Genomic DNA, 22,131 nt, shown 5'->3' on the forward strand with positions numbered 1-22,131 from the left:
GAATATAACATCTTCCAAACATAAATATTATTACTGTACTTCCATACAAATGTGTCCAAACGTGTGAACAGTAGACATTCAACATGGATTAGAATCGGGTAGATTGAAAGAATAGAAAAAGAAAACAGTGAATCCAGCCAATTTGATTAGATTCTGGATACCCAGCCCTAATACACAGAGATGGGTAGTAATTAAAAACATTTACTAGATTATCCTTTTGGATAAAATATACTTTTAAAGAGCCACTCCAATGAAAATTGTTTTTAGCAATGGAAGACAAATATAAATAATTCATGTTTAAAACTGATAAATACACCTCCCTCTTTGGAGACTGACTTATGAAAGGTATCTGGGATCTACTTTTCACAAGTGAGTTCCTTTTATTTGATTTTTTTTAGATGTTTTTTTGTCTTCAAATGTATTTATACATGTACACACACATTTTAAAAAAAGGTTCCATTTGCACATGCGCGTTTTATTGTAGATGACGTCACTACCTCAAAGTAAATATAGACGTCATCAGTGAGCGCCGCGGACGTTAGGAACGGTTAAGGTTTCACTGCTCGCAGACGCAGTATGACGCAGCTCTCTCCGGCGCGCGCGCGCACACGCACGGCTGTTGTCATGGACTCACGCAGCTGCTGACAGGTAAAGTCAGCGGCTTCCGCTATGTTAGCCCGGCGCTTTCACCAAACACTCGCCTTATTCTTTACCGCCGGAACCAGTAGCCGTCGGCTGTGACTCAGATGGCCGACGTGGTGGGCCAGCGGGGCCTGCTGGCTCTGGGTCTCCTGCTGGCCTGGATGCTCCTGTTCCACCTGCTGGTCAACATCTGGCTGCTGTGCGTCTTCACCAGCCTGCTGGTGGTGCTGGGGGGCTGGCTGGGCTCGCAGGCCGTCCTGGAGTCCGACAGCGTGCTGCACCTGGAGAGGTTCATCCCGCTAGAGCCGGTGAGCTCTGTTTTGTGTTTTGACAAATGAGTTATATCGCTAGAGTAAACAGTACGCCCGCTTGGGAAGCCTGGCCGACGGTGGCGGAGCGCGACGCCATGATGATCTTGGTGAGGCCGTCGGTGCCCACATGACAATGATTTCTATAGCCTTTGGTGGCATCTAGGTAACTTTTATATAATTTATACACCTTCATATTTCTATATATTTATACAGATATAGAAATATATAATATATGTGTATATAATTTATACACAAACATCATTTGTTGTTGTTAAAGAAGAGAAACAGTCAGCCTTAAAAGCTCAAACTTTAATGAAGCATAGTTGCAGGACTTCTTAGAAAAAGAAAATTATTACAAAGAATTTTTAAAAATAATTTTTAAACATGTAAAAGTTTTAGACATCTTTGACACGTAATTTAAATTATTCAGAAAAGCCCAACAATAAGTCAATAGTAAGTCAATAAGAACGATATATAATATCAATATATAAATAATAAGTCAATAATATTAATAATGAATCAATAATAAATAATAATAATAAATCATTAGTAAGTCAATAATAATAAATGATAATACATCAATAATAAGTCAACAGTAAGTCCACACATTTAACACATTTACCCTTAAAAAAAACAATAGATTCACTGATTCATGTGAGTGATCAATTTGTGTAACACAGATGTTATGGTGTCGGGGTTCAAGCAAACAGTCTGCCCTCTTATCAAAATCTGTTTCCACAAATGTTGAACATATCCAGACTGTATTACTAGTTGGTACCACAGTGATCCATCTGGGTTAACTCTTTTTATTGCTAAGGCCCACTTTTTCCTGAAGACTGACTCCATTGGAAACCTGCAAGAAAAGTTCAGTCACTGAGTCAGAAATGTATAAATTTATATTAATATAATAGCCTAGTCCTAGTATACTGTATATGCGTTTAACAAAATAAAGTATACATTTATGTTGACAGCAAATTATATGTACATCATGCAGCATGTTGATAACAGCCCTGCAGCATCATACATGTCAACATGTGTAGCATTTAAAGAAAAAAATTATAATACTTACCTGTGAAATGTTCTGCCTTCCTCCTCTGTGGAATAATTTCTCCGATTTTGGCAGTTGAAACCCACACAATGAACTGGCATTTCGCACAAAATGAGTTCACATGCATTCCCTGCAGCAGTGACTTGACCTCACCAAGATGGCGGTGCTCTCCTCCCATGAGGAATTACGTGATGTCTCCTCTAGCGATAGAAATCATTGTGTTTTGACGTTTGTGTTTGTTCGTCTGGTTTTAACCCCCCCCCATGCTGTGCTTCAGGGCCCCCCCTCCCTGGAGGACGAGCTCCACCTGGATCAGGAGATCCGGGACACAGTGAGGAAGATCATCAGGGACTTCGTCAGCTCCTGGTACTCCTCTGTGTCCTCGGAGGGACGCTTGGAGGCGGAGCTTCATCAGGCCATGTCCTCCATGGCCGTGGAGCTGAAGCTGCGAGCGAGGAAGGTGGACAGGAAGGTGGGAGGAGTCACTTCTCTGTGCTCAGTCTGTGTAATCTGTTCCTGTGAGCCGTCGTGGAAACCCTGAATGTAACGGTCGATAGGGTCTGTTTTTGGGACAGATTATTGTCTGATTCTGTTTTGAAGATGAAAGTCTCTATGTCCTTCACCAACAAGCAGGACACAAACCTGAAGTCTTCCAGAGACAAATGCTGAACTTTGGACCTCAGGATTTAAGGGAGCTGCCAACAGTGCAAACGTCCAGCCCGCCGTGTGTTTCTAACGGCTCAGTTTGCTTCCAACCCAGATCAGAAAAGCTAATGTGTTTATTCTCAGCATTGAGCAGCAGGTGGATGTGTTCAGACTGGCTGAAGATCAGAATGGACGTGGAAGTCTGCAGTCTCAGTCCAGATGACTGATGCTCATATGAGGATTTTCTGAATGGACTCTTTTTGGGTTGTGTTTTTTTGTGCGTGTTTGTCTGCTTAGATAGTTTCCTTCATTCTTGCTGCTTCCACGTCGTTCTCACCGAACTCTTTCCTCTGTAGGATCTGGCAGAGAAGGTCCTGCATGTGTGGGGGGGGCACCTGCAGGACTTCCTGGAAGCCAAAGAGCTGCAGGTGGAGAAGTCCAGTGGTGAGCTGCAGCCGCTGTGGGCAGCCTTCTCCAGCATCAGCAGCCCCCACCCTGCCCTGAACAGCCCCACAGAGGAGGTCCACTATATCAGAGCCGTGGCGGGTCTGCTGCTGCAGGTTTTGGTACCCCCCCCCCATTTGGAGACGCGCAGCGGCCGCTTCGTGGTGGAGGAGCTGGTTTCCTGCGGCGTCCTGCTGCCTCTGGTGGAGAAGCTGTCTGATCCCGACTGGCTCAACCTCCTCATCATTGACGTCTTTGGGGAGGCCAGCGTCCCTCTGGAAACCGCTGCAGGAGATCCCACAAGTCCCTCCCAGCATGCACTTTGTGCTGAGCCTGAGCAGGACCCCATGGCCCCCCCTGAACAGGCAGCAGACCCCCCATATGTGGACTGTGAGGCTCCTGGGGGTAGAGTGGAGGACGGGTCAGATGCAGCCCTTCCTGAGGCAGCGCCCTGTGATGTGGTGGACTCTGAGGGGGGGGAGTTGACCCACAGCCTTACTGAAGACGACCCCCCCCTCTTTTTAAGACATTTCTTGAGAAGCAGCAAGGCAAACCCGTTTTATCTGGAGAACGACTCAGACTTGGACTCTCCTCTAGCCGAAGACAAACCCGGTTCTATGGATTCTTTGGTCATGGTGGGACAGGGGGAGGGGCTGTTTGAGGGGCAGCAAGACTGTGCCCCCCTCGCTGAAAACAGCCCCAGACTAGAGCTGGAGGAGAAAGTTACGGTGAGTCTAGAGTTGGTGGAGGACCAGGGCTGCAGCAGCGTGTCATCAGCAGGGGGCGCTCACAGCAGCCGGCAGGACCTGGACCAGCCCGGTTCTGGTGCAGGAACCCCCCACAGAGAGCTGCTGCTGAGCGTGGAGCAGGCGGGAAACGAGCTGTCCGTGGGCAGTCCTCTCCAGGGGGGGGCCTGCATGCCAACGTTCAGCTTTGAGCCGCTCTGCAGCCCAGAGGGGCCCGTCCTGATCCAGAACCTTCGCATCACAGGCACAATCACAGCCAAGGAGCACCGCGGCACCGGGTCCCACCCCTACACCCTATACACCATCAAGGTAAGGAGCTGCAGAGCTGATGCAGTGACGGGGGGGGGTCCAGCTTCTGAGAGGCTTGACACACCTGGGTCATGTGACCAGGTGTGAGCGGGGGAGGTATGTCTGGAGAAAAAAGCAGTGTGACCCCCCCCCCCCCCCCCTTCCTCCAAATACATCTCCTTTATACCTGCAGTGCAGCAGCTACAGCCCCCCATTCATGTAAACGCCTGTTTTGGATGTAAATGATCAAATCCTTTAAAAAATGCAACATCACTTCATTCATTCATTCATTCATCTTCTAAACCTGTTTGTTCCCCTTCGGGGTCACGGGGCTGCTGGAGCCTATCCCGACCACTCATGGGTGAAGGCAGGGGTCATCCTGGACAGGTCGCCAGGCCGTCCCAGGGCCACAGTCACACACCCAAGCACTCTCACATTTACACCTAGTGACAATTTAGATCAGGGGTCCCCAGACCTGGAATTGGAGACCCCTGATTTAGAGCAACCAATTGACCTATGAAGCATGTTTTTGGACGGTGGGAGGAAGCCACAGAAATCCACACATGCACGGGAGAACACGCTAACTCCACGGAGAAAGGTCCCCCATTGGTGTTCTGGTTCAGGTCCCGCAGCCGGGACTTGAACCTTCTTGCTGTGAGGCAAGAGTGCTAACCACTGCAGCCCTAAACCCATCAGTCTCTAGTTTCCTATTCATGCGTTTATCATGACAGCAGCGCTCTGGAACGACACCATGAATGTTAGCAGCTTTTGTTGCTGTTTTCCGGCTCAGAAAGGAGCTTTCGGTGACAAGTCCCTGGAAATGAGCGTTCTAGGCTTCCACATCGCTGCACAGGTTGTTTAGACAGTTTCTGGGCTCTACGTTCAGGACACTGATCGCAGAGGAACTTTGACCAATCAGGGGCTCCGATTTGGTCGTGACGTACGGGTAGCGTCCTCTTTAAAAGACTGAAGTGCTACCGTGTGAAAAGGGATCATGGAGGAGAAAATGGTGGTTTGAGCCCGGCTGGATTTCTGACCCCAAGTCTTTCATGTATCGGAATAGAGCTGTGAAAGAAAAGGAGCAGGATCCACCAGACTTACTCCACTACCACATTTGACACCAAGCCCCTTCCAGCTGTGAGTCCAAGCGCTAGCATCACGGAGGGACTGTCCAGTTCTTCAAATCAAACTTTATTAACAAAGGGCTTTTTATACAACGCTAACGTAAAGCGGTTTACCACGCTCACCCAACATAATCCAGCCTAAAATGTCACATGACTAAAAGTCCACATTTAAATAGAAACATGTGGAGTCCTGGCTGGATGGTGATGTGAGGGGAACTGTCCGACCCAGTGATGATCAGAGCACGTCGCCATGGATACCGCCTGATCAACGCCAGCAGCCAGACTCGGGAGATCCCACTGCATCGACCTCGTTCCATGAGGAGGACTGGTCGGTGTGTGGGAAAAGAGTCAGATCAATAATCAAACGGATCAAAAAGTAAACCTTTATGGAAATCAAAAGTAGATCTCCATCGACACAAAGAAAAATCACAAATAAAACATTTAAAAAACTTTGAAATTAATAAAACTCTAGAAATATCAAATATTTTTCTAAATTTCAGCTACAAGCCAGATTGAAACACACTTCTTAGTAGAACAAACGGTCATGAAAATGTTTAAGTGAATCTAAAAGGTTTATAAATACTAAAAAGGGCAGTGAGGGGTTTCTTTGATACTCAGACAGGTTGCCGTAGTGGCAGTCCCAGCGGTCGGCCTTAGGACCGCCGAGACATGCCTCACGTTGTGTCGTCCTCGCAGTACGAGACATCGGTGGCCTGTGAGAAGACGGGAGGTCTGCAGTCTGTCTCTGAGAATGGCGAAGGCCTCCAAACCGACGAGAACTCGTGTCCTGGTCAGCCCGTGGCCTATCACATGGTCAACAGGAGATACAGCGAGTTCCTCAACCTGCAGACCCGTCTAGAGGAAAAGCCCGAGCTGCGGAGGCTCATCAAAGGTAGGCGGTTCTCTCAGTGGGTGGCAATACTTTCCCAGGATGGTTCTGACTCTTTATTCTGGATGGTTTCAGGTGTCAAAGGTCCAAAGAAGATGTTCCCAGAGATGCCTTTTGGGAACATGGACAGTGAGAAGATCGAGGCCAGGAAAGGCCTGCTGGAGACCTTCCTGAAGGTTTGTACCGTCATGAGGTTTTTGGCTGACTGGATCACCGCTCTGACCGCCGTCTGCTCGGATCCTCGCAGCATCTGTGCGCCATGCCTGAAATAGCCAACAGTGAGGAGATGCAGGAGTTTCTGGCCCTTAACACAGACGCCAGGATCGCCTTTGTCAAGAAGCCCTTCATCGTCTCACGCATCGACAAGGTCTGGTCCGAGGAGCGTCCTGCAGTCTGAGCGAGGGCTCCTCACTGAAAACAATGAACGTCTGTGTGCAGATGGTGGTGAGCGCCATCGTGGACACGCTGAAGACGGCCTTTCCTCGTTCGGAGCCTCAGAGCCCCACAGAGGACAACGATGGAGAGCTGGATGGAGGGAAGCTGTGTGCAGACAAAAGGAACAGGTTTGCTTCTTATTCGTACAGAATATCTTCTCCTCTAGCATGAAGGTTCATCAAGCAAACACCTCTCAGCCGTTCTGACGAGCTTTTTCAGCAGTTTGGAAGAACAGAACGCTGTAGATCTAGGTTCAATGTAGATCTCAACCTGACAGGAGGCGCTAAAGTGGCTCTGAAAGCAACTCAGTGGATGCTTGTCTGAGTATCTGGTCAAGGAAGATGGAAGAATCTGTTGTTCCTTATAAACATACCACACTGACGGTCTCCATCTGCCATAGGTTTTTCAGTTTCTATCCTTTTTACTTTTCCTTCTGCGGCTTCCTCTCACTTTATGATCTGATGAACAACCCGCTGTGTCTCGTCAGTTCTGCACCTGACATGGGTTTTAACCACCAACCACATCTGTGCTGTAGATTTCCAGAGGCCATTTCCGCCCTGCAGACCTGCCACGGTGCTTCCATGACGTCACCGTGCTTTAGAGCAGCTCAGAAGGACCAGCAACAGCTTCATCCGTGAAAGTCCAGAAACACAAAATCCTTTCTTTCTTTTCCCTTCTTCCCATTTTGCTGCCGTTTTCCTTCAAGATCTGATGAAAATGGTCTTTAGGTGGTTTTAACATGTTCTAATGGCACTTTTCTGATGGAGGACATGTATTAAGAAAATAAGATCAAAACTGCATTTGAGTTTTTGTGTTCAAATCGATGTGAATCAGGAGGAAAGGAAAAAAAGAACCAGCATGAGTCAGCTGGGACTCATGCTGGTTCTGTTCTGATGGTGGAGCTGCTTCTGCTCAGCTGGGACTCGTGCTGGTTCTGTTCTGACGGTGGAGCCGGTTCTGCTCAGCTGGGACTCGTGCTGGTTCTGTTCTGACGGTGGAGCCGGTTCTGCTCAGCTGGGACTCATGAGGACTCTCTGATCTCTCACAGGTCCCGTCTCAAGCTCTCTGGTAAGAGCGTCCCCTTGGTGAACGGGTCGGATGTCCGGGCTCCGGTGCTGTTCAGCTGGGACCACAGCGCCAGCGTGAGGAGCCGCCGTCCCGGCTGAATGCTGGACTCTGGGTTTGTGCTTCATGCCTCTGCTGTGCTCCTGCAGATGTTTCACGGGATGTCTCTGGAAGATCTGGACGCATTTCTGCAGAAGCAGGAGCAGCTGTCAGCGGGGGCTGAGGGGGGGGAGCAGGTCCATCTGGGTTCAGGACAACAGGGAGGCGGTGCAGACGTCCAGAGAGGAGAGCAAAGACACGGTGAGACCTTCAACAGCTGAGATGCAGGTGTGGGGGAGATTGCCCGTCAGCTTTTCCCCAACAGTCTTTTGTGATTTGGTTCAAAAATTGAAGTCCACCTTAAGGGAATAGAACCGGTGACCTCCTAAAGTCTGCTTCTTCTGGGTAAAGATGTGAAAAAATGGGTTTTGCTGGAATGAGCCCCTCACTCCAGTCATTCACAGACTGGAGTGAGTGTTGGGTTGGATAGTCTGCTGATGTCTTGTCTCAGTTTGACCACATGAGGGCAGTGTTGATGCTCCCATGTCTGCAGAAAGGCTGCTGAAGTTAGCCAACCCTCTGCAGTTCTGCTACAAAGTCATGAGCAGGTCTGGAAATGACCTTGGTCTATCCAAACGCTGTAAAGTTTGAACTCTAGACCAGACAGACGTCCTGCTGCTGAAAACCCCACACAGGCTCAGACATTTGCTCAGATTTCCTGTGATCTTCTCAGTTGTGAGGCTCCCTCTGTGCGTTTGTGTCTGCTTCAGGGGAGATGCTGCTGGCCGACGTGGCTCTGAACCTCCTTTGTCTGCTGATGAAGCAGCAGTGGAGCTGGCTGTGCTCGGAGAACGTTCAGAAGGCCGTCAGGCTGCTGTTTGGGACCCTCATCGACAGGTGAGCGGCCCTGTAAAGACGTGCTCAGTCACTGGAATGTCCGTGTGATTTAGAGAGATGCTTGACTGATCCTGCTGATTGATGTCCAGCTATTTTAGCACATATGAAAGACAGAAAACAAGTGTTGGATAAAACTTGGCTTCATCATTTTCCATCAGAATTCTTTTCTTCCAGACTTTGGTCCAACAGGTTTAGTGTTGTAAAAAACTGTGGTTGAATGCTATAAAGTATTCAACCATAGTTTTCCTGTTTCTCTTTCTTTATTACAGTATCTTCCTCCATGTTTTGCTGCTTAATTCCTTCTACAATCTTTCACCTATTTCAACCATTCAACTATTCAAATGTTCTTTCCAGCTGTGACTTTTGGTCCTTCAAATCCCTGAACCTTTTCAGATATTCCAGAATTTCCAGGATTTTGCCTCCATTGAAATACACAGGGAATCCTTGGTGCAGAAGCTTGCTGGTTCGTACCCGGCTCTGGCAATTTGACAAAAAATATAAATGTTTTGTTATTGTGCTGTTTTCACTTTGTTTATGGTCAACTTTGATCATTTCTTTATTTTATTCTATTTTTTCCAATCATTAGCGTTTAGGTTTCAATTTTACTCATCGATACAGCATACAACCCACATTTTCTTCTGCAAATGCAGCTCCTTTTAGTTCATTTTGAGACATCTGATTCTCTGTAGCAGCTAGACAGATAAAGGGTGAGAAGACAGAGCCACATTTACAGTCTGTGAGAGGTTTTCAAGCCAACGATCCTCCTGGCAGCAGTCAGTCTGTTCAACCTTTGCCTCATCCCCAGTGTTGTCTTCATTGGACTTTTGCCTTCACACTTCTCACAGGTCTGAGTGTTGTTCCTCCCCTCATACAGCAGGGGGCAGTATTCCCTGTTTTCATCGTTTTATCATCCACAGACAGTGGGTGAAAAAAGAGCATGTGGGTGCATAGATGGGGGTTTTACAGAGCTAGAAGTCATGTTTGGCGTCATGGTCTGTCTGGTAGAGCACAGAGCTCTTTAGTTTGGTTTTACACACAGACATTTTCAGGGAAGAGTCATGACACAAAGGGAGCTGACCCCACTTCCATGTAGGAAAGCCCCCCCGTGGAACCGCTGAAGGCAGAATGTGAGGGCTTTGAGATTGATGTCAGAGGGGAAAATCTACACAAAGACAATGTGCAGAGGGTGTTGTTTGTCAAGCACAGTGATCAGTGAGGATGAGGAAGATTACCTGAAGGCTGTTGGTGAACCTCAGACGGAGGAAGCACACCAGAGATCAGCTGCCATTTGAAGATAGATGTGTTGTTGTTTTGAAGGCAGCCCCCTCCCCTGGTAAATCAGCGCCTTGGGTTCAAGGATTTCTTATTATGTCTACTGTTTATGGATCAGAAAGTGGGACAGCTGAAGATGAAAATAGTTTCTTTCTGAAAGGTGATGGTCCGGATGGAGAATCCAGCTGCGTCCCTGTCATCTCTGTGGACACGGACGCTCGGCCCTAAATGAGGAGGAGCCCCACGCTCATTATGTTTGAATCTCTGGAGCCCTAAAGGAAAACGTGTTTGTTCAGTTTGTATTCTGGGTTTTAACCTTTAGGCTGCTGAAATGCAGAAACCGTGTGATTTGACTGCTCAACTGTCAATCAATCATCAGTCCTTCTATGTGTTGAGCCCCGTTTCATCGACAAGGGGCTTGACAGAAACGTATAGAAACATGAGTTAAGATGATAAAAAGATTAAAAAGCAGCAAAAGACTGAAGGAAACTGTGTGACTAATCGTTTGAGACGAGCTGTAACGATGTGGAGAAACTGGTGGGGGATGTTGGTAAAGCACTTTCATGATTGAGTCATGCTGCATGTTGTGGGTCTGATCCTTTTTTCTGTGGAGAAATCCTTCTGTGGAACCAGGAGGGCATGTAGCATCTGCTTTGAACCCATTTCCATGAGTTCACAACGGGCTCTAGCTCAACCAGAGCGCAGTGTCTCCCTTTAGCCTTGTGCTGCACCTGTCCAACCTTGACACAATGTTTTATGGTTGCCTTAGAAAGTATTAATACTTTTATGCAGCAGCAGATTTAAACCCTGTCTGCAGCCTTTCTGGCTCTGCTTTGGCGTTTGTCACACTGTTAATTAACGCCCAGGAACGTCTGTCATCCCTGCTTGGTTTTAGCAGAGGACAGCAGGTTGGTGGGTCCCAGCGGCCTCCTGGGTTTGCTGGTGTACTGTTTCACAGATGACCTTGGGCTCCGTTGGTAGAACATTCTTCAGGAACGGTCAGAACGTCAGTGCTAAGAAGGTATGAGCTTTACTGAGCTGAACCCAACAGGCCAGAGAAGACAAACGGCAGGCAGACTGCATCCAACATGTCCATGTGTCTCATTGGTCCTCTGCTCACAGCAAACTACATGTGATAAAACAGGATTAGTGTTGAAGTGGGGATTTGGTCCATAAGAAACCTGGTGGCTCAGTCCTAGATGGTGCATGCGTGTCCTAGTCACATTAGTCCAAACCCACCGAGTCCGGAGTGCAGATGTTTCCTCTCATAGAGTATGTCTATGAAAACTCTCATTCATCCAGGTTGATTACATCATTGTAGTAGGTTTAGGGGCTTCTAACTTTAAAAACTAAGTCCAGATGACAGCCCCTAAACCTACTACTATGATCTCATAGAGTAGGTGGAAGTAGCCCTCCTTTCATCAAACTACCATCCATCAACAATCAAAGGCACAAGGCGCTCGTGATTTCATAGACAAGGTCTCATCAGGTGGAATTGTCTCTTTATTGTTATGCACATTTTGTGTGTATTTTGGTTCATGTTGAGGTTGTGCGTCAACTCATTTTGAGTGACTGATAAACAACTCGATGTTATGTAACTGTCGTCATGGAGAGAATGGTGCTCCGGCATGTTCAGTACTGAACCACACTCTTGATTTGATTTGATTTATTGAGTTATTTCAACCATTGCAGTCAAAGCAATAAAGAACTTACACATATTTATCAAATTCATTACAGAAATGTTGAAATGCATAATTAAAAATACAGAAAAATAAAACAAAACAAAAAAATCACTTAAATCACATTTGCTTATTTAAATATAGTGATCATCACTAAAGTCAAGTAGAGCTTGATTTATTGCTTGAAAAGGAGTGGGAAGAAGCGAATTTATATAATCCCACCCCTACTGGGTTCAGTCATTTGATAGTTTTACAGAGTTTTTACAAGTTTTACAAGTAACCGAATGATGGATTATCTTCAGAAAACCTTCATTCATGATTTCAGTAAAATAACAGTAACCATTATGTAATAATCATTGATTATCATTAGAACACATGATCACATTAAACCAGTAACTATTGCTGCACATTGCAGATCAAGTAAACAAAATCAATAGTTTATTGGTTGTAATTCAAACCTTTCAGTAATCATTATTGCACATTACAATGTAACACTCAGTGGTTGTAATTGAAAGAGCTTTGATTATTTCACCACAATCAAGTTCACATATGTACATGAAATTATTCAAACACCTGTTGATCCTGAAATAAGAGTTTCTCTATACATTTTCTTGAAAATGTGGATGTTACAACATTGTTTGTGCTCATTACTTAAACCGTTCTAAAGTTTAGTTTCACACACCGACACAGAATCTTTTCTTTGTGGTTCTTATCAATTTGATCTTGAAATTCCTACATCCCCTCAGTTTGTAGCCTCCTTCATTTTCTAAGAATTGTTTCTGGATATTGAATGGTAACGATTTCCCACTGGCTCTGTGTAACAGTTGTTGGTGTAAAAACCAACAAGGTCATAAAGGTTTAAAAGTCTAGATTGATAAAACAAATTGTTTGTATGATCAAGATATCCAGCTTTATGTACAATTCTGACGGCTGGTTTTTGAAGTAAAAAGAGAGGATGTAGTGAACTCTTAGAATTATTCCCCCAAATTTCTATACAGTAGGTCAAATATGGTAATATTAAGGAGCAGTAGAATAAATATCTACTTTTGTATTCTAATATATGTTTAGATTTATTTATGATTGAAATACTTTTTGAGACTTTAGTTTGTATGTGTCTGATGTGTGGCTTCCAACTTAGTTTGTCATCGATAAAAACCCCTAAGAATTTGATTTCTGTAACCGTTTCAATTAAGACATTATTTATTTCAATTGAGAGCTCTTTATTTGCATTGTAGTTTCCAAAAAACATCACTTTGGTTTTATCTAGGTTCAAGGATAATTTGTTGTAATCCATCCATGATTTTATTCTGTTTAACTCTGTGTTCACCACCTTTATAAGTTCCCTATGATTGTCTGTAGAATAGAATATATTTGTTTCAGCAAATAATATGAGTTTCATAAGCTTTGAAACATTGAATATATAATTTATGTAAATATTGAATAGCAGCGGGCCCAGAATTGATCCTTGTGGGACACCACAACTTATCTCTTTGGTTTCTGATGTAAATTCATCAATCTTGACAAATTGTTTTCTTCCCGTTAAATAGCTTTTGACCCAAGTTAGTGCTAGTCCTCTTATCCCATACACTTCCAGTTTGTACTGATAAGTTTCATATGTACCTTAGAGGCTGAGATACACTATAAATGACCTTTTTCACCACTGTCATATCTACATCCCTACAATCTTTTGAGTTTTTACTTACTTTACTTTACTTTATATACAATTGATATCAGCTCATTTTCGTTCACATTAGAGAGAAAGATTGAGTGTTGAATCCTTTTGATGGTGGATTATTGTCTTTGCTGGTTTTGCATTTTGGAATTTCTGCTGCCAATTCTGGATCCACGTTTACAAAATAGTTATTGAGACCGTTTGCTGCTACATTGATGTCATAGCTTTGACCCTTCTCATCTGTAAAGTAATCTGGATATGTTCGCTTTTTTGTCCCATTTTTAATGATTCAATTTTATGTGTGATGTTATTTATGAAGTTATTTAATATTTTCCGAACTAACTTTACGTTGTTTTTATTTTCATTCAGTAGATTATTGAAGTACACTTTTTTACTGTAACGTGATATTTCAGTTAGTTTATTTTTATATGACTTATATCTTTGTTCAGTTTCTCTCGTCCTCTTTTTAAAGAATTTTTTATGGAGGTTATTTTTCTTTTTACAAGCATTTTGTAAACCGGTGGTTAACCAAGGGCATTTGGCAAATTTGTTCTTGAATCTATAAATTGGGCAATTCTTATTGTAAAGTGAGTTAAATATTTCTAAAAAAAACATTTCTAAGCGATGTCCACATCTTTCTCTCTGTACACAGAGTTCCAGTTTTGTCTGGATAAGTCATTATTTAGAGCATTCATGTTTTTTTCGTTTCTTAACCTTCCGTAGACTGGTTCTTTTATCATTTTCATTGTCTTCACCTTGATGTCAAATAGTGCAAAAACTGGTAAATGATCAGTTATGTCATATGTCATTAGTCCACTCACATGAGCATATTCTATAGTATTTGTAAATATTATCAATAAGAGTAACACTTTGAGTAGTGATTCTGCTGGGTCTTGTTATGGTTGGATAGAAACTCCTAGCATACACACTGCTGATAAAGTCATCAGTTGCTTTATGTTTACTGGGGTTTATCAGATCGATATTGAAGTCTCCACAGATGTTTAATAATTTGTTATTTAGAGAGGTAAACATCTTTTCCATCCAGTCACTGAACACTTCTAGGCTTGACCCTGGCGACCTATAAACACAGCTTATAATGACATTTTTCCCTGAGTCGTTACATATTTCAATTGTAAGACATTCCAGTATTCCATCCACTGCAACCGTGCAACAATCACTGCTAAACGTCTTGAAACCACAATGAACACACATCAAGCAGTTTTTCAATCTTCTTGATGAAATCAGAGGTCAACAGTTTATTTCTCCTTCAAGGTTTGTGTTTCTTGACAGCCAAACATCCCAGAGTTTGGTCCAAGTCATCTTTTTAACTGAAACACTTTTCTAATAACGTCTGGATTATTTTATATGATAAACTTATGAAGAAGTAATAACAATATTTAAGAAACAGGATGAAGGTGAAGTGGACAGAAACAATTAAATTAAATTGAAACAATTTAATCATCTAAAGAGAAATAAAACATTTTTGTTCAAGTTTTCAAAGACTTCATCTTTGATTAAGACAAAAGAAAAACTAATAAAACTTCAACAAGTTCACTTTTTCTGTAGCTACAGAAAACATAAATATGCTATTTTTTTGTGTAAATTTTATCAAACATATTGTGATCATACAATTGTTCAAAAATTACATTTGCCTTTGCACCAACATTTAAAAAATTAATGACTATTTAGAAAGAATATTTGTTTTTTTGTGAGGTTACATAAAATTACATGTTAATAAACTGGAGGGAAAAACAACTACCAGGGAAAAATATCAAAAAAATTATTTGAACATTATTATGGAAACCTAACTTATTACAACTTTTAGAAAAAACATTGTGGAGGGACTGAACATCAATACAGACTTTAGAGTTTCTCCTTTATTAATTTTTGGATGCTGGTGTACGGCGGGGTTTTTGTCAAGGAGAAAGTATACCTTGGCTCAGGAAAGGTTGAAAAACACTGGTCTAGAGTAAAGGGCTTTACATTCAGTTTTCACCTCATTCACAGGATAAAGATCCTTTTTAAATGTGTTTTTCTGTAAGTTGTTTGACATTTTTTTAGTTTGGCACTTCGGGTATTTTAAAAATCCAACCATTGTTTAACACACTCCATAAAGAGACGTGTTTACATTTGAAATCCTTTTCAGAACATGACATCTGATTCTTTCTTACGTTTCAGAATCACTGCCTGAACCCACCTGTAAGGTTTATAAGGCTCATTTGCCGCCGTTTGGTTTAGGTTCTGGTCCTGGCTTGATGGTTCAGCAGCCAGGAGCGCTTCCATAAGCTTCTATAACACTGTCAGTAGTAGTTCACCACCAGGTTTTGGTGGCCTGACCAGACACAAGTGGTGTGAGTTGGATGAAGACGTCGCTCATCTCCACGTGACACGTGGCGATCCTACATTTCTGGCTGCCTGTTTCCGAGGTACCACGACCTCAGACCCGCTCTGGCGTTGTAATCCACACCGTGTGAGGGTCTGTGTTAGCTTTCTGTCAAGTTCACACGTTGGTTCTTTTCAACAGGCTATCCAGGGCAGAAATGTAATCTATGAACAGCCCTACAGAAATGTCCTCAGAGGTTATCATGGTTTATACATGTTTACACGCCAATTCATTCTGCAGCCCCACCTTGGTGTGCCATCCCTCTAACCAGCCCGTCTTTGCCCCACACTCAAAGCCTCGTGACTGTTAGCAGAGTGGACGGAGCTGGGTGGAAGGCCAGTGCTGCGTTCTTTCACACCGTGGGGACCATGATGAACGCGTGTTTAAATAAAGACGGCCCACGAGGAAACCTCCTCACGTCCTTGGTGTAGGTTTTCAGCAGTCTAAAGACGAAGGATGTACTTTGTGTACACTCACACTCGTCTGCCTCGCAGCACCTGATGGCTGACACTCCTGAGGGAACTGGTGGGTGGGGCAGGGCTGACATGTTTTCTAAAATGAATCCCATTGGGTGTAGCATCACGTGTTCATGTCTTTATTGGACTCATTGAGTCACATCGTGATGACTGATCAGTGTTCACACATTGACAGAATGTTCTCGTATCCCACATATGTAACTTGGTGAGTGTGGGTCAATGGTGTCCCCTCGTTCATCGTTATAAAACAACACACAATAAGCAAAATCCATAAAGTGGTCATCTTCAGTTTCTACAATTATTCTAGAGGTTTTCAGGCATTATAGGCCCCCACTACACACTTTATCAGACAGACAGGAACATTGCCACACTCTTATGTTCTTTTGCGGACTACCAAAGCTCAAACCTTCATAGAAAAGGAAGTGTCATGGACTGAAACCACAGATCTACTCATGACCGAATATCTATGGATTTTGACCCACCGATTGCGTTCAATGTTGTGACTCTGCGTGGAGGAGATTGATTTAACACAATGCTATGGAAATAACAAAAAGGCGTGTAAATTCACACTGGAAAAACAGACCAGTGAGGCCATGAAAGCTGAACGGCATTCTGGGAACACTGTTCACCAAGACAGAAAAGAAAAATCTTACAGCCAAAGCGAGACAAAATAAAATAAATGACATTCAAAGTCTTTTAAAAAGAAGAAAAAGAGCCACAACCGTAATCACTGACTTAAGGTAAGAGATGCTGCAACCTGACCCTCTTTGTGACTGTAAAGGGGCCGATTGAGGTCGAGTTCTAATGTAGGCTTTGACGGCACAAGTTTCTTTAGGAAAAGAAACTCTTGTCAGAGTTATAGATACGAAGAACTCAATTTCTGTTTCATGTACAGTAACTAGTGAAGTCCACAGCTGTAACTACAACTTTCTGAATGTGAAGTCAGCCTAGAACACCTTGTAACTCCGCGGGACGTTTGCAGTCTCTCATTTACGTGGGACTGAGGATTCTGCGTGGAGGGTTAACTGTCGAGGGGAAGGGCCCGGCCCTCACCATAACAGGAGATGGATGCCGCATCTTTTGGTTCCAGCTGCTGTATCTGATGTCAGCAGTGTTCTCTTCGTGACCACCTCCACCTTTAAACAGATGCTTTCAGTACATTGTGTGGAGTTGTGACATGCTTCGTCCTGTCTACTGTGCTGCACAAAATATTCAGGCTGCTCGGCATCCTGTTTGCTCTGATTCTTCAGCTTGAAATATGTTTGGTCTTGGACATAGCTTTAAAGACCTACAGGTATAGAGTTACTTTGCTCTGATCTGCCTTAATTATCTGAAAGTGTTGTGCTCCCTGTGAGGCGTCAGTGCAGCCGCTTGGACGGTCTTACTGTAATTCTCTCTGGGCGGTTTGGGTTCAGATTCTGGCCCGGTGTTGTATCATTGCATGTCTGTGGGGTGATGGTGCCACCAAGACCTGAGCGGACACATGCTTTCGCATTCCTAAACCGGAGATGGTAGAGCGCTCAAGGGTCTCTGACAGCTGGACCGAGGCTCTAAAAGATGCATGTAAAGGACACTAAGATGAGGGATCAAGGTTCCCAGTTTGGTTCCCACTTCTGAGGTTTGGAGTCCACAAGGTCATTAAAGACTTAAATTTACAATCTACAAATAATGCCTTGAAAAAGCTCTAAAAAGGGCAAATAAATGTGATGTGTGGTGACCTGAATGACAGCCTATTACAAACCTGTTCTCTGTACTGTGCTAGCATAGACACACAGACAAAGCAGCCGGCCTCCTCAGTTTCACCTGTTCCACGGTCTCAAACATCAGAGCTTTAAAACAATTACAGCTAGCTACTCACTCCCTCTGAGCACAGCATTTCCTACCAGAGTCTGCACATATGCAAGAATAGCTGGATGCCAGCCAATCAGACGGGAGCTCATGCTTACTTCTGATTGGCATAGACCAAAATACGTACGTGTTGCTGAACCGCGGGGATCTGGTCAGAGGCAACGAGGTGTTAGGATGCTGCCTGGGATTCCTATTGGGAAAGGAGGTCGCAGGTGTGTCTGAATTGGTTGGCCCAATTTATGTGGACAGCTGCTGAAAGTAGGACCCATTTGTTGGGACGTGGAAGCCTCCTCACATGTGCGCCAATGCTAGTGCCCAGTGACGTGACCTGGCTGCAGAAAGTTTGTTCTTTTACTGAAGTACAACTTCGTCAGATAGATTTTACTCAGCCCAGGATGTCCTGCTTTTTCTACAGTATGTAAGATTTGGAAACCATTGTAGTGGTTTTAGTTTGTAGCCCGAAAACGTCAAATTTATAGCAAATATTTTTTTCAATTTTCCTATTGCTTAGTAGCCATAGCAGCCCTCACAAAGTGAAAATCTAAGATTCAGTCCATGTTTACAACGGAGCAATGTTGTCAGCGCGGACTTACAGCTCTGTGTTTGAGGTGAAGGAGGGGGGGGGGGTGCTTCGTTACATGAGCGCTATGTGTGGGAGACTTAGGATTGCGATCCGTCCCGCAGCTCTAGGGGAACGAACTACCGAACTCAGAACCGGGTCAAAAAGTCTGTGTCTGAGCACAGCTCGGATCGTCAGCACACACAGCGCTTTGGGGCGGTGTGAGCTTCAAAGCAGAAATGTCGCTCAGTCCTTAGAAAACGTTCAAACAATCACGTGGATTTGTGTTTCGAGTCGCGTCCCGACAAAATAAATCCTGATGTTATTCCCACATGTTTACGTGCAGCCAGGATGCAGATTGCAGAATTTCCAGATGGATTTTATGTCCACCCAAAGCTAATGTTGTTAGTCCGTGTTAGCATACTGCTAATCCTGGCTTCTTTCCAGCTCCGCTCTTCAACAGAAAAAGCACTGACCACACGGATTAAAATTAAAATGATGAGCGAACAGGCGCTTCAAAATAACCGTAACATTAATAAAAGTACGTTTAGATGATCGTCTCGTATATTACCGAGCTGACATGTCAATGTATATAGCCGCTCGGCGGAACTCATTTCCTCTTCCGGTTTTTCAAACCCTACTGCGCATCTGCGAATGATTTAGTCCGACCGAAAGTGTGACCCATGTGAACGTTTGTTATATTCTGAAAACATTTTTCTGGAACCATGTACACGGTTGGATTCTAATCCGACCATTGATCCGATCAAGATATTGATCCGATCAAGATATTGATCGGATCAATGGCCGCGGTTTGCACATGTAACCGCGGCTTTTGGTGTCGACTCGCAGCGTTGCGGGGGCGTGGCATCACGATGGTGTCTCTCCATCGTGATGTCACTCACCCATCACAATGGACGATGGTATCGTCCATTGGCACAACCCTAGATTTTTATCTTTTATGTATATTTATCTGAGCTCAAATGCCAGCCTTCAGGTTAGGCTTCCCTTCGGGAGTGCAAACATTTTATAATATAAATTTGAGATGGGCCAGCTGCTGAGTCATCGTATGTGGACAGGAATGCTGACTTGGCTCTTTCTTTGCATCAAACAAACGATCCCAGCAGAAACGGTCAGATCCATGAAGATTCTTTGGGGTTTGGAGAGTCCTGACAGTTTAAGGAGAGCACCTCTGTCCCGTGCAGGTGGCTGGACGTGAGCGTGGCCAACCTGACCTCCACCAGGTACTGGGTGGCATACCTGCAGGTCATCCAGGAAGCCGTGTGGCCTGGGGGGGTCCTGCCCGCTGGTCCTGGACCCGAGCGCAGCCAGCAGCAGAAAGAGCTCACCAAGCAGCGGGCTCTGGAAAGTCTGATGAGACTTGTACCAGGTTTGAGCCGCAGAAGTCAGAATGTTGTTGGGATACAGCAGGCGTGTCCTCTAAAGGGGCGTGTCCGTCTTTCTGCAGACGCCGTCTCAGAGCTGCTGGGCTCTGAGCCGTACAGGCTCAGCTGGCAGACGGTTCTGGACTCTTTCCAGGACCCCTTCATCAACAGGTAAGACCACACCAGCAGGTTTAGTCCTGCAGCCTTCAGAGCACAAACATGTCTGGATGCAACAACACAAGGGTTCTTTTCTCCTAAAACTCTGAAACTCTGACCTTTTCCTGTAATGTTGATCTTTGAGCCAGTAAAGTTAGAAAGTCTGCCCTTTCTGTACTAACGGATTAAAAACAGGAAACTGTGGCGAGTTGAGGATGTTTTTTTCTTCCGTCTCATACCAATGTAATATCAGAGCACAAAGAAGGCAAGGCATCGGGGCTTTTTGACTTTCAGCAGCGCATCAGCAGTCCGCCAGTAGCGAGGTTCTGGTTCCAGTTCACATTTAAAAACCTGCTTCTCGGTTGTGCTGGACTTCTGTGTTCTTGTGGTTCTCACAGCGCCACCTGCTGCTCTGTCTGTTCTCAGACACCTGGTCTTCAGCCTTCTGGATCTGCTGCTGGACGTCCTGGTTCCTGAAGCGGCTGATGAGGCGTGGCAGAGGGCCGTGCTCCAGGATCCCCCAAAGAACCCAGAGAAGCTGTTGGACTGATGGGCGGAGCCTCCCCGACGTCTGATCACACGTCATCCTTTCAACATCCCGCATTCTTCTGAGCTCCTGGTGTCAGCTGCGCTCTGCAGATGATGAAGCTCACTCCCACAGAATGACTGACAGACGCAGTGATTGCTGGCCCCGCCCCTTCTCGCCATTAAAGGAGGAGTTCCTGTTGGAGTGGAGGCTCTGACACCAATCTGTAATGTTCCTGAAGGGCCTTTTCCCAGAATCCCCTGAGTGAGGATGTGACCCGATGATCCACACCTCCTCCCGGGTTTCTGAAGACCTCCACTTCCTGTCCTCCCCCTCTGTGAGGTCTGAGCTGCTGGAGTCTGACGGTGAAGCTGATCTGGTGTCTGTTCTCACTGCAGAAACTTACAACAAGCTCAGATGTTCCACTGAAAAAATCCCGTTTACAAAACAAAACCGGTCCTACATTTAGTTCTTTTTCAGTCAGGGATTTTTTTCCTCCCTATGACGAGTACAAATCTGAAACATTTAAGACGTCGTTCTATCTGTGCGTGTAACCGGGTTTCACTAAAGTACGTTAAGTTGTGGCAAACACACCTCAGGACTTGTGGCGCTGCTGCTCTTGTCATCTTCGACTCTTTTCCTGAGGAGGGAAGCTGCAGAGAAGATGCTGCAGAAAGGAGCAGCTCTGAGCATCCTGGAGCTGTTACAAACCGTGAAGGAAGAGGCGGGCTCTGTCTGCACACGGGTGAAGTTGTATTTATTGGAGTAAAATGTTACTCTTGAGTCCGTCCATGGGAGAAGGGGGGCAGGTTTTTGCCAACATGCTCACTTCATCTTTATAATGAGATGAGCAACTTTGTTATTATAGCCTTTGGGATTCCTGTATTTGTTGTTTTGATTCTCAGATGCTCTGGATAAAACCATCAGAAATATGTTTTCTTCTGACTTAAAAGCACATTTACTGCTTGAAATGTGAAACTTGTGCTTTTGGGTGTAAACTTTCTGCGATGCTGCTTCTGTGCTGACAACAGCAATGATCATTGTGATGTCATTAAAAGGTCAACATGAGCTTTTCCTGTGAATCCTGATGGGACAGAAACCTGCCTGACTCCTTGTGGGCTTGCGTCTGTGATCCCTGACTGCATCTGCGATCCCCACTAGCTTTCCCTTCCTGCGTCTGCATTCCCCGCCTGCGTCTGCGCTCCCTACCTGCGTCTGTACTTCCAGTCTGCACTCCCCACCTTCATATGCGCTTCCCGCCTGCAACTGCGATCCCCACCTGCTTTCCCTTCCTGCGTCTGCGTTACCCGCCTGCGTCTGTGCTCCCCGCCTACAACTGCGATTTTGTCTGTTTTCTCATGCGTCTGCGTTCCCCTCCTGCGTCTGCGGTATCCCGCCTGCGTCTACACTCCCTGCCTGCAACTGCGATCCCCACCTGCTTTCCTTTCCTGCGTCTGCGTTCCCCGCCTGCATCTGCGTTCCCCACCTGCATCTGTGCTCCCTGCCTGCTTCTGTACTTCCATCTGCGCTCCCCGCCTGCATCTGTGTTCCCCGCCTACAACTGTGATCTAGTCTGTTTCTCTCATGCGTCTGCGTTCCCCTCCT

At 45.0% G+C, this 22,131-nt stretch overlaps 1 protein-coding gene across 3 annotated transcripts; it reads left to right on the forward strand.

The window, feature by feature from the left end:
• The first annotated feature begins 530 nt into the window (after nt 1-530).
• snx19 (sorting nexin 19) lies at nt 531-21,594 on the forward strand. 3 transcript variants are annotated; one of them, XM_023961516.1, is made up of 14 exons: nt 531-648; nt 729-950; nt 2,279-2,473; nt 3,003-4,145; nt 5,945-6,140; nt 6,213-6,313; nt 6,385-6,504; nt 6,576-6,700; nt 7,621-7,714; nt 7,787-7,937; nt 8,447-8,573; nt 19,665-19,849; nt 19,928-20,015; nt 20,427-21,594. In XM_023961516.1, exons 2-14 carry the CDS (start codon nt 747-749, stop codon nt 20,548-20,550), a joined length of 2,853 nt encoding a protein of 950 aa, XP_023817284.1. In that variant the 5' UTR covers nt 531-648; nt 729-746; the 3' UTR covers nt 20,551-21,594. The 3 variants fall into 3 exon arrangements, with proteins under 3 accessions (XP_023817284.1, XP_023817283.1, XP_023817282.1); XM_023961515.1 differs by having other exon boundaries at nt 543-648; nt 726-950; XM_023961514.1 differs by having other exon boundaries at nt 573-950.
• The last annotated feature ends 537 nt before the right edge of the window (nt 21,595-22,131 follow it).

Source organism: Oryzias latipes, chromosome 13, assembly GCF_002234675.1.
Source record: "Oryzias latipes chromosome 13, ASM223467v1".
Taxonomy (NCBI): domain Eukaryota; kingdom Metazoa; phylum Chordata; class Actinopteri; order Beloniformes; family Adrianichthyidae; genus Oryzias; species Oryzias latipes.